The sequence below is a fragment of the Arvicola amphibius genome, chromosome 12, assembly GCF_903992535.2.
Source record: "Arvicola amphibius chromosome 12, mArvAmp1.2, whole genome shotgun sequence".
NCBI classification, from domain to species: domain Eukaryota; kingdom Metazoa; phylum Chordata; class Mammalia; order Rodentia; family Cricetidae; genus Arvicola; species Arvicola amphibius.
In genome coordinates this window covers 130,116,718-130,129,419 of record NC_052058.2, presented here as the reverse complement: position 1 = coordinate 130,129,419, position 12,702 = coordinate 130,116,718, and the positions used below count along the sequence as shown (strand labels likewise).

The 12,702-nt window shown below is 37.7% G+C and overlaps 1 protein-coding gene across 1 annotated transcript; it reads right to left on the bottom strand.

Moving 5' to 3' along the window:
* Positions 1 to 531: 531 nt before the first annotated feature.
* On the bottom strand, positions 532 to 1,181 carry LOC119803058 (THAP domain-containing protein 2-like). The gene is given in 2 exon segments (XM_038314280.1): positions 532 to 998; positions 1,001 to 1,181. Coding segments are annotated over 2 exon segments (648 nt in total).
* Between the last annotated feature and the right edge of the window lie 11,521 nt (positions 1,182 to 12,702).

The following is a 12,702-nucleotide window of genomic DNA, read 5'->3' as shown; positions in this document are numbered from 1 at the left end:
TTAAAAAATACAAAAGTTAAAAAAGAAAAAAAAAAACTTGCCCTGTACCCCAGAGGTCTTATTCTAAAAATGTTCGACCACAATCCCAATAATTTAATTAATACAAAATCCAGTAGTTTTAAGTTCACATTTAATGATTAGCTCCCACCTCGCATATTCTTTCGAATGTAATATCCCAACTTTGGTGTAGAATGTTTTTCCTCATAGGAACGTCTCATTCGCCATTCCTATTTGACAGCAGTTTAGAAAACACAAGCAGAAACACTCCACAAACAGTGTTTCCTAGACAATGTCTAATTACATAGTCCTCATGTAAGGCACTTCTATGCGTTCTCAAAGCTGTCATTACATTTTCCCATTTTTCTTAGACTCAAGTCTCTGCAAGTTATATAGTGATTGTTACTTCAAGTAAAACTTGAAGAACTTGATTTTAGTACAACTGCCCTGTCACTTCGATGATGGGAAGAGTGGAAGAAGAGCATCGGGTTCTGTGGAAGGAAAGCTTAAGTGCAGATCTTGTCTAGTTTACATTTAGAGAACTGGTAATGGTTTACCATGTTGATCTTGCTCGAGAAGTTTGAAGTCTTCCAAAGGAAGATTGTTTAAGGCCGTTGGTAAAATGTGTTCTGAGAGGCCCTTGGGTAGCATGTTTTTTGCTTCTAAATTCTTCACGAAGCACGTGGCTTTGATCCATCTTTGAGTTGCTCTGCGTTCTCTTTGTAGGCAAGTTTTCATTTTTCTTCTTAAGCTTGCTATTTCTCTTTCTAGTTTTATTATCCTTCTTTTCGCCTCCATGGGGTTCCTAAAGGCATAACTGTGTTCGAGTAGTACTTGCTGACTGTTCGACTGTAAATTCCATGGTCCGGTTGGAGGAAAACTGTCGTTTTTCTTCAAAAGACTCCTTGACTTGAGTTTCATAGACTTTATATGGGTACAAAAATCAAAAATGGTTGGAACAGCATCCATTTTAAGTCGTCGAGTTTGTCCTGTTAGATCAAACAGGAGGCTTCAAAGTGCTTTGAACAAAGAAAAGTGTGTTTTCCTGGCACAAAATTTTTGCGCCTAACCAGGCGAACCCATTCTTTTCTTCTTTTAGGATCCAAAGGAAACCTGTGGAAGCTGATGTTAATATGCTTGTTGTAGGTGGCAGCACAGCCCGCCACAGCGCAATTGGTCGGCATTTCCCCTGGCCCCTCATTCGTTGCAGCCCGCAAAAGCTTTTGTCACCGCTCAAAGGCAAAGGAGGCCGGCAACCAGGCGCTGCCAGCGGGGCGGGAAGAGGGGAGTGCACACTACAGGGCTGGGAGGGCCATAAATTTTTTTTTTACATGGCCACATCATGCTCATAAAATATTCTGTTTCTTATTAATTGACACCATTGAAATTTAGAAAAAAACTTACATTTTGAAAAAGAAGCAGTACCTTCAAATATAGGATCCTACTGGCTTCATAGGACACAGAATCAGGTGGCTCCAAGCTATAATGCTGGGAATCAAATAATCCCTGCCTTTGCGGCTTTCCACATCTCTGACTCCTGCAAAACTGAGGAATAGTCTGCCTAGTTTGGGCAGTTGTACAGCCAGTCTTTGGTTATATCCAGGTCCTACTGTGAGACCAGGACAATTGCCAGTGCCCGACTGGAAAGAACCCACACTGCTAATGCTTTTATTAGAACTCCTGTACTCTGATTGAAGGAGTGTGTGCATTTAAGTAAAGCAGGAAATAAGGACCAATGAACAGAGCAATCTCAATTTCAGCAATTAAGGGAAATCGTGAGGAAACTTTGGAGATCTGTGTCTCAGATGCTTATTGATTGCCATAATATCTTCCACAACTGCAAACATTAAATGATTGATTGATAGTTTCTTCATATATATGTGAATAATATATATTTATTCTACTTCTGTATATATAAGTATATACATTTTTATAGACATGTATATATATATATGTTTTTATATATACATATATATATATACATATATATACACATTAGTACACACATGATTATGTTTGTGTGTCCTGAAATGAGATGCTTTTATTTTGAGTGAAAACAAGAACTTAGAAGTCCTTCTCTGAACATCTCCAATTTTCAAATTGTTTCCAACAATGTCATAAAAACTTAAAAATAATGTGATAGTATTTTCTTTGTGGCTTCAACATGTCTACATTCACTTGACATTAATTGTGGTTTCCAAGAGCCAATTTATATTCATAACATATTCTTTCATTATTAATATGTCAAATGGACATATTAAACTATTATGCCTTCAAAATCTGTTGATGATAATTTGTTGGTGGTAAGTGAAAAAGTTTTTGCAATATGCATCACAAGATAGTTGGATGCAATGGTATTTTTTCCTTTTATTTATTACTTAAAAAAATACCAATCCAAATTCCCCTACTTTCCTCCTCCAAGTCCCCTCACTCTCCCTCAAAATTCCCTCTCCCTCCCCCTCTAATCCTAAGGGAGTGCCATGCACCATGCCCTGGGGGAAGTCCAAGGCCCTCTCTACTATGTCTAGGTTGAGTAAGGTTTACATCCAAAGAGAATAGGATCCAAAGTGTCAACCCTCTTCAGGTGGGCTTGGTTGTTCTCATGCTCATTCACTACCAATCCAGTTGGAGTTGGTGAGCTACCATTAGCTCAAGCAAACTTTCTCAGTGGATGGCCCTTTCATGGTCTTGAATTCCTTGCTCATACTCTCACTACCTCTACTCTTCAACTGGATCTTGGGAGTTCAATCCAGTGCTTCAATGTGGGTCATTGCCTCTGTTCCCCAACAAAGGTTCTATGGTGATATTTAAGATAAGCATCAGTCTGAATACAGGTTAACTTCAGTTCAGACACCCTCTATTCTGTTGCTTAGGATCTCAGCTGGGTTCATCCCTGGGGATCCTTGGGAATTTTCTAGAACCAGGTTTCTTTCTAACTCCATAATGGCTGCCTCAATCAAGATATCTCTTTCCTTGGTCTCATATCTGTCCTTCCTCCATGACGACCATCCCATTTCCTCAAGTTCTCCTCTATCCAACTTCTCCCCCTTTCTACTTCTGCAACACCTGTTCCCACATTTTTGTCTGATTCCAATTTTCAGGTGGGTTTATTTATGTTTTTTCAGGGGTTCACATTTTTAATTAGTTTCTCTAGGATCCCAAGCTATAGACTAATTTCCCTGAGTTTATGTCTAGTATTCACTTATGAGTGAATACCTACCAATTTCGTTTTTTGGGGTCTGAGTTACCTCACTAAGGATGATGTTTTATAATTCTATACATTTGCATGCAAAGGACATGTTCTTCCTTATCTATCAGGGAAATGCAAATTAAAACAAACTTGAGATACCATCTTACACCTGTCAGAATGGACAAGAACAAAACACTAATAATATCACATGCTGGAGAGATTGTGGAGCAAGGGGAACACTCATTCATTGCTGGTGGGAATACAAACTTGTGCAACCACTTTGGAAATCAGTGTTGCGGTTAATCAGAGAACTAGAATCAACCCACCTCAGGATTCTGTAATTCCACTCTTGGGAATATATCCAAAAGATGCTCAATCACACTACAAGAATATTCTATTATGTGCATAGCCGCATTATTTGTAAGAGCCAGGAACTGGAAACAACAGAGATATTCTTCAATTGAAGAATGGATAAAGAAAGTGTGACATATTTACACATTAAGTACTACTCAGAAGTAAAAAATAATGACAGCATGCAGTGGTATATTCACAATGACAGAATGACATAGTGCTTCTCAATGATACAGAAGTAGCCAAACAAATATGAAGTATCATAATTTGTAAGAACTCAGAGTTTTTATTTCTGTGCTTCTTAGCCTGAGATAAAATGGTAATGATTGTTTTCATTATATTAATACATGAATTCCAATTACCATAAACAGTGGTAATTATTTCCTACTGAGCAGCTTCCTGATACAGCCATGCAAACACTGTGTAGATTCTAGGCAATAAAGCAAGAATAACAGGAGATATTAAGCAGAGAACCACAGATATTCCTTATATGCAGCTAGATATAGTACTACTTTTCTATCTCTGAAGTTATTTTTTGCATTTCCCCACTTTCAGCATTGTTGACAGTAAAGTCTAAGTTAATGGCAGTAATCACCTTTATTTGAATAATATGATTAACTCTAATAGACAGAAGAAATACTGTATAATGAACAAGTGTCCAAGAATCTGAGACTACATGATCACAGGCCTAAACAAAACCTATGTCTATCATTCACATAGAGCAATACAAAGAAATCGAGGCTGAATGATGTACCCATAGATCAGTTCATAATTGTCTCCAAAATGTATTTTCCTTTTATACTGGGTGGGAAAATAAGACAATGATAGGGAGGCAGGCTCTTTTTAAAATTATTAGAGACTTTGTGGGACTGTGTTGCAATGTTACTTCTCTTCAAAAACCTCACTGATCTATGTTGAATAGAAGACAAAAAATTCTATCCCATTCAGAGGAGGTGAATGAATCCATCACACTACTGTCTTCTTGCCTCAACTTTACTATCCATCATCGGTATCCCAAGGCTGGGGTAGCAGATACAGGTCATGCACAGGATCAAAATGTACAAAAGCACCAGAAGTTTTAATAGAGAAATCCGGTGTGTTAATTTCTTTCACGTAAAGAATGTAACACTAGAAGTTTGCATAGCTCTTTCGGTTTTCAAATCAACATTACAACACGTATGATATTATGCCCCTTTATTTGAAAGTGTGTGGACTGTTGACTTTTGAGGTGTTTTATGGAGTTGCACACTGATTGATAGATGCAGGACATTTCTTTCTCAATAAATAGTGGAAATGCATATTTAGTTTTGTTTCTGACACAAAGTCTTATTTTGTAGCTTAAGCAACCCTGAGGTTTAATCTCTAGCCCAGTCTGGTCTTGAACTTGTGACTCTCTTGCCTCTGCTTATTAAGTACTGGGATTACATGTATTAGTTGCTACACATGTCTAGTATTTTTATTGAAATACTGAACTGTGCTGTAAATATTAGACATTTTCCCCCCTGTATTCCTCTCTCTCTCATATTTGTCAATTATTGAAAGTTTTAAAATTCTATTTATATTTAGTATTTTCTACTTATTTTTCTGTATATTTGGTTTTGTTGCTCTGAACATATAATTATGTGCTTTATTATACTTTATGTTTCCTTATCTAAACATTAACTTTTCTGAAAGAGCTATGCAAACTTCTGGTGAATTCAACTTCCAATAAAACAGTCTACAGAAAAAGAGTCATACTACATATTACTGACAAGAGGAATTCACAAGGACTACAAAACATTCAAAGCCTGTGCAACATTTGGAGAAGGTCTCAAAACATGCAAAACAAACTGACAGAGCTCAAGAGAAAAGTAAGCAAATCCACAGTGTTTTGGTGGGAGCTTACAGGTGTATCATATTAATAACTAATAGAAATGGTAGCCAGAATATCAAGAGATACATGATCTGACACAAACCAAACAGTTGTTTTTAATATATGTGTATTGTTTTAAACAATTTCTCATGGCTCATGAAAATAAATTCTATTCTGGCTATTAAAGCTCTAACCAAATTGAAATAATGGTATGGGTTCTCTGGCCAAAATTATTTCAATTTGGAAATTAGGCACAAAGAGACAAATAAAAACCTTTAAGCACTTGAAAATAAAACAACACACCTCATTTTAAAAGCTCTTTATTCCCTTTATTTGTATGTGTGTAAATGCATGCACACATATATACATGTTAGTACATGTGAATGTGCACACGTGTGTATGGGCACATGGAAATAATAATGTTGGTAAACAACTTTATCTATCAAACAATCTCATCAGTCTTAAAAAAATACTTCTAAATAACATAATCAAGAAAGAGAAAAATCACAAAGAATGTTTGAGAAACAAACACATAATACACACTCAGAAATGCATACAAATAGACACAAACACACACGAAGAAACATACACACATACACATATATGCTCACACACACATAAACACAGAACTAAATAATGAGACATAAATGCTCAAACATGTTGGATGCAGCTAACACAGCACTGAATCAAACTGAACTATTTATTCAATATTGTTCTTCTAGGCCTGTGTCATTTCATATAGGTTTTTTTTTTGGGGGGGGGGGTGTTCGAGACAGGGTTTCCTTGTAGTTTCTAGAGCCAGTCCTGGAACTAGCTTTTGTAGACCAGGCTGGCCTCGAACTCAGAGATCCGCCTGCCTCTGCCTCCTGAGTGCTGGGATTAAAGGCGTGTGCCACCACTGCCTGGTTCATATAGGTGTTTTAATAAAAATGACATTGTCTCCAAATACCTTAGTCGAATTTGACAGGAATTGAATTAAATCTATATAGTTGACATCCTGCAGGATGTGATAGTTTTTATTACTGACCCTAGCCACCCATTTGGAAAACTACTTATTATTTTATAAAATACAAATATTGATTTTATTTTAAATGATAATGTCATGTCATAACAAAGTTGTAAAGAAGCTGCTTCCTGGAAGGAAAGACATTTTTGGCTTAAAGGAAAAGTAATACAGACACTTAAGAAGTTGTTTTGAAGAATTTCATGCACTAAGCAACTATATCAAAAGACCCAGTCATCCCATTCCTAGAAATTTTCCCAAGGGAAAACAGAACTTTTTATCAATAAAAAAGTATGCATTTAAAAAAAAAGAATGTAACACTATTCTGTCACTAACAGAAAGTGATTTCGAATAAAGCTCATGGCTGGCTAATGATATGGAGAGGAATGGGCTGACTAGGAAGGAAGAACAAAGTAGTAGAGTTCGTATATACTAAAAAGGAAGTGTCCTGTATGATAATTTCTGGTCACGCTTCCTTGGTGAAATGTAGGATGACATCTTCAAAATGTTCTCATGATATGTTCATATACTCTAGGAGTTGACAATGAACATGGACCATGCCATAGCAGGCCCACAGTGGATCTCCCTAGTGAGTGTAATACATGATCATCTGCAAAGTTTTTCTTCCAGACAAAAGATATAGCTCTTCAAAGCTGAGGCAGGAATTGCACATCTTAAAGAGAATGTGTAACTTCAGAAACAGGAAGTTACTTGCTGCACAGGAGGCAGGAGCAGGTGGCTTGCTGCTCTAATTCTGGGAATATAGTAATTGCTGCCTTTGCGAAATTCTCTGGGTTCTGACTTCTCCTGCACAGGTCAGAAGCAGGGTGCCTTGTCTGGATCAATGTACAATGGGGCTTTCATTATACCCAGGTCCACCTGAAAATTGAACGATAGCTAGACCCTGACTAATAAGAATCCACACTGCTGACACTTTATTAGCACTCCTTCCTCTTATTGAATGTGTGTGGGCACTCAAATTGAGCATGCAAAAAGAACCAATAAGGATCTCAATCCTAGTCATGGAGACAAATCCTGCTGTGCCCTTGGAACTCTCCATCAGAGCAGCTGATTCATTATTATACTTATATGAATGTATATTTTATCTGAAGCTGTCTAATATAGAGTGGAAGTGGGGGAAATCTAATTTGCCCAGGGCACTGGCTTCAATTATCAAAAAGAAAGACAATATTCTGGCAAATGGAGGTAGTATTCTAACTGGCTGTTTATACTAACAACCTGAAAATCTGCATGAAAACCTTGGTCTCTTCCGGGAGCCAGGTGATTTTGGTTCTTTTTATCAATTGTTGAGAGTTGCTGTAATGCTTTATAATATTACACAAGCATAAATATTAAATTCTAAAATCAAGCTTTTCTGCTGTATTTTTTAAATTATATATATATGTATAATTGCATTCATGAATTATTGTTTCTATATATGTAAACATATTTCTATGAATGCAAACATTTATTTGTATTTGTATGTATACATGTATATATGTATCTTTTTATGAATGTAGGCATTTATTTATATTTTTTGTATGCGCATATGCACATATGCATGTACATATTATGCATGCATGTATGTATATTTGTATGTATGTAATTGTACATGCTTGCTTGACTGAGAAAAGATGAGTGTGCTCTAGTGGAAAAGTTAAATATAGGCCCTGCACTGCTCATCCCTATTTTGTAAACAAGTGTCATGGTTATTAAGCAATAATCTGAGGTTTTCCTTTAAAAAAGAATTATTATTCAGGATACATGCCATATTCTAAATAATTGCACATTTTCATGATCGAGTGTGTTTCTACATTTGTTCTCATGCCTTTGAAAAATTATGCATTTGATAATTTTGGTTACACAGAGCCCAGTCATTTTTGTAGAAAGTTCTCTACAGTGGTAATATGTTATTCTTGCAATTTTGAACAAATTCACTTCCTTCCTTTCACTAGAATTTCTCTCCAATCACCAGTCCATCCTTAATACTTTTACTTACTCTCCTTTCTATGTCATATGTTTTCAGGTAAATCAGCTGTGTGTGCTTTGAAATTTTTAAAATTACTCTGTTTTTGTTATAGAATTATTGAAAAGTCTGGAAGCTTAGTATTTCAGTACATACATTTAGAATGTAGATGATTGGCAGAACAATAGTTAAAATTCCTTAACCAATATTAATATTTGTGTTATGATTGCAGAGAAAATAAATGTGGTGAAGCATTTTGAAAGTCTATTGTCATGTGTTCTTAGCACGTTTCAGAACATAACTAGTAAGAAGAAAACACCAAGTGAAAGCAAAATATATAGGGAACATTGTTATTATTTATAAAAACTATAAATAAAGATAAAGAACAAAAGTTAAGCTAAGAAATGGATTCTAGGTTGGTAATAAATTAGAAGAAACAGAAAAATAGCGAAAGTTGACATTATGCATAACTATTACCACTGGCAGGTGATAATCTAGAAGGAGAATCTGTACAGGACCTAAGAACAGAAAAATCTAATTTCAGAATCGAAGTGCTGAAAAGTTTCTTGTTCTTATGCCCCTGTGTGACTAAATAGTTGTACCCAGACTCAACTTACCTCCCTGTTGCCTGTGAGGACTGTTTTAAACATGCCTACTTTACTCATTTCATGTATCTTTCAAAAATATCCAATTTACATCTCTGTGTTACAGAAAAAAGTTTCAAGAATAAGTATAGTTTTGAAATTAATTTTCTCAAATTCATTATCTGAAAATAAGAAAATACCTAATGAGTCAATAGTTTTTCATAAGTACCTAGATTCTACTATTCATGGATTGTCCAGTTAAATTATGTTACAGTGTATAAAACGTAAAGCAAAAATGTATATTCCTAGTGTGTAATGTGGCAGAAAAATAAACTGTCATCATCAAGAAAAAGAATAACATATCTCTTTAAGAGTTTACAAATGAATAAATGGGACCTCCTGAAGCTGAGCAGCTTCTGTAAAGCAAAGGACACTGTCACTAAGACAAAAAGGCAGCCTACTGACTGGGAAAAGAACTTCACCAACCCCAAAACAGACAAAGGTCTGATCTCCAAAATATATAAGGAACTCAAGAGACTAGACTTTAAAATGCTAATGAACCCAATTAAAAAATGGGGCACTGAACTGAACAGAGAATTCTCAACAGAAGAAGTTTGAATGGCCAAAAGACACTTAAGGGCATGCTCAACCTCCTTAGCAATCAGGGAAATGCAAATCAAAACAACGTTAAGATACCATCTTACACCTGTCAGAATGGCTAAAATCATAAACACCAATGATAGCCTTTGCTGGAGAGGATGTGGAGTAAGGGGTACACTCATCCATTGCTGGTGGGAATGCAAACTTGTGCAACTGCTTTGGAAAGCAGTGTGGAGGTTTCTCAGGAAATTTGGGATCCACCTACCCCAGGACCTAGCAATCCCACTCTTGGGAATTTACCCAAGAGATACCCAATCATATTACAAAAGCATCTGTTCAACTATGTTTATAGCAGCATTATTTTTAATAGCCAGAACCTGGAAACAACCTAGATGCCCTTCAGTGGAAGAATGGATGAAGAAAGTGTGGAATATATACATATTAGAGTACTACTCAGCGGTAAAAAACAATGACATCTTGAATTTTGCATGCAAATGGAGGGAAATAGAAAACACCAACCTGAGTGAGGTAATCCAGGCCCAAAAAGATGAACATGGGATGTACTCACTCATAATTGGTTTCTTGCCATAAATAAAGGACATCGAGCCTATAATTCGTAAAAATCCTAGAGAAGGTATATAAGAAGGTGAACCCAAAGAAAAACATATAGTTATCCTCCTGGATACTGGAAGTAGACAAGATTGCCGGACAAAAGTGGGAACATAGGGGTTGGGTGGGATGGGGGGAGGGGGGAGGGGGCGAGAAAAGTGTGAAGTGGAGGATGGGAAGAGCTTGGGGGAATAGGATGGTTGGGATATAGGAAGGGTGGATATGGGAACAAGGAATTATATATCTTACTTAAGGGAGCCATTCTAGGGTTGGCAGAGACTTGACTCTAGAGGGGTTCCCAGGTGTCCAGAGGACGCCCCCAGCTAGGTCCTTGGGCAGCTGAGGAGAGGATGCCAGAAATGTCCAGATCCTATTGCCATACTCATGAATATCTTGCATATCACCATAGAACCTTCACCTGGCATTGGATGGAGAAAATGACAGAGCCCCACACAGGAGCACCGGACTGAGCTCCCAAGGTCCCAATGAGGAGCAAAAGGAGGGAGATCATGAGCAAGGAAGTCAGGACCGTGAGAAGTGCGTTTACCCATTGAGATGGTGGGACAGATCTAATGGGAGACCACCAAGTCCAGTTGGAATGGAACTGATGGAACAGGGGACCAAACCGGGCTCTCTGAATGTGGCTGACGGTGGAGGAGGACTGAGAAACCAAGGACAATGGCAATGAATGTGAACTCTACAGCATGGACGGGCTCACTGTGAGCCTTAACCTTCACCTGGAGATGAATTGAGATAGAGACAGAGCCCCACATTGGAGCACTGGACTGAGCTCCCAAAGTTCTGATGAGGAGCAGGAGAGAGATCATGAGAAAGAAAGTCAGAACCATGAGGGATGCGTTCACCCACTGAGACGGTAGGACAGAACTAATGGGAGACCACCAAGTCCACTTGGAATGGGACTGATGGAACATGCGACCAAATCGGACTCTCTGAAAGTGGCTGATGGTGGAGGCTGACAGAGGAGCCAAGGACAATGGCGATGGGCTTGGTCTCTACGACATGTACGGGCTCTGTGTGAGCCTTGTCAATTTGTTTGCTCACCTTCCTGGACCTGGAGGGAGTTGGGAGGACCTTGGACTCAACATAGTGTAGAGAACCCTGATGGCTCTTTGGCCTGAAGAGGGAGGGAGTGGGGGTATAGGTGGAGGGGAGGGGAGGGAAGGGGGAGGAGGAGGGGAGGAGATGGCAATTTTTAATAAAAAATAAATAAATTGGGAAAAAAAGAGTTTACAAATTGAGTTGATCAGACTTGTTATGCAGAATGCATGAGTCCTAAGATACACTGATATCTTTAAAATTTGAAACCCCTACAGAGCCAGACTGATTTATATGTGTTCTTCCTGTTACTACCCATAGATTATCTGGTACCAGCCTCTGAGCTGGTAAAAATCAAATGAGCTTTGAAATGTGGAAACTTATGAGTCCTGTTTGGAAACAATAAATATCTGTTTCCCTTGTAACTGACATTTCTTGTTATATTTATAACAGTTTTTCTTTTCTGCCCATATCCTTATCAGGACTGTAGACTCTAGTGTGGACAGCAGTGCTTTTGCACAAATAATGTGGATGGAAGTACCCATCAGTGGAGAAGGAACACAGGAATAGTGTGGAAAATTGAAGGATAAAAGCTATCATCATTCATATAATTCAAATTAACAGAGCATACATCTCCTGTATCACATACCTTCCTCAAAGGTCATACATCACAAGAAAGTAAGGCAAAAGACCCCAAATGTGCATCAGCACTTTGGTGATAACACTTTGATATAATCTTTTCAGGTCTTTCTTCATAAAATGTCAATGAAAGGAAAGAACGAATTTCTAGTAGCCATGATAGTTTTGGAAAAATTAAATCATATCAGTTCAACTACCCATGTAAATATTGATTACACACTGACAGTACCATGCTGTCTAACCTTATTACACCACTTATTAATAAATTCAAAGCAGTGGAAGACTGAAAACAAAGCAGTTTAAATTTTAATATAGAACCAAGATTGCAAAGTTGAATTTATGAAATCCATAAAATCAGAAGAATGGGAATGAGTAATATATCTAATCTGATAATTTTGTAGAAAAAAGACAGTGGGAAACAGGGAAAATAGTGTCTGAGAATCTCCAGCGTTCATGTGAATACTATCACTGCAGAGCAGTTTTTCACTGTAGAGTGAAGGAACAGCACATATTGTTCATGGTTCGATAATTGTTCCCACAGTATCTCATAGTCTTCCTAGCAGATGATGCAGGACTCTGAGACTGAGACAGAGAAGATAAACCTTAGAGGAGAAACGGCTTAAGAGGCAGGAATATAATCCGTGCACAGTAAACAGGAGCAGGTGCCTCAGAGAAGAAGGAGCAGGTATCTCAGCACATTCCTGTCTATGCTAAGTCTCCACTGGCTCTGCCTGCCATAGGTTTCAGCAGCAGGCTTCCTTCTGGAGCAGTTTTCTGTCAGGCTATGGCTAGATCAGCTAGCAGATGATAGCTGGACTCTAGCCAGAGCCTGACTGCTAAAATACCCAGCTGAGG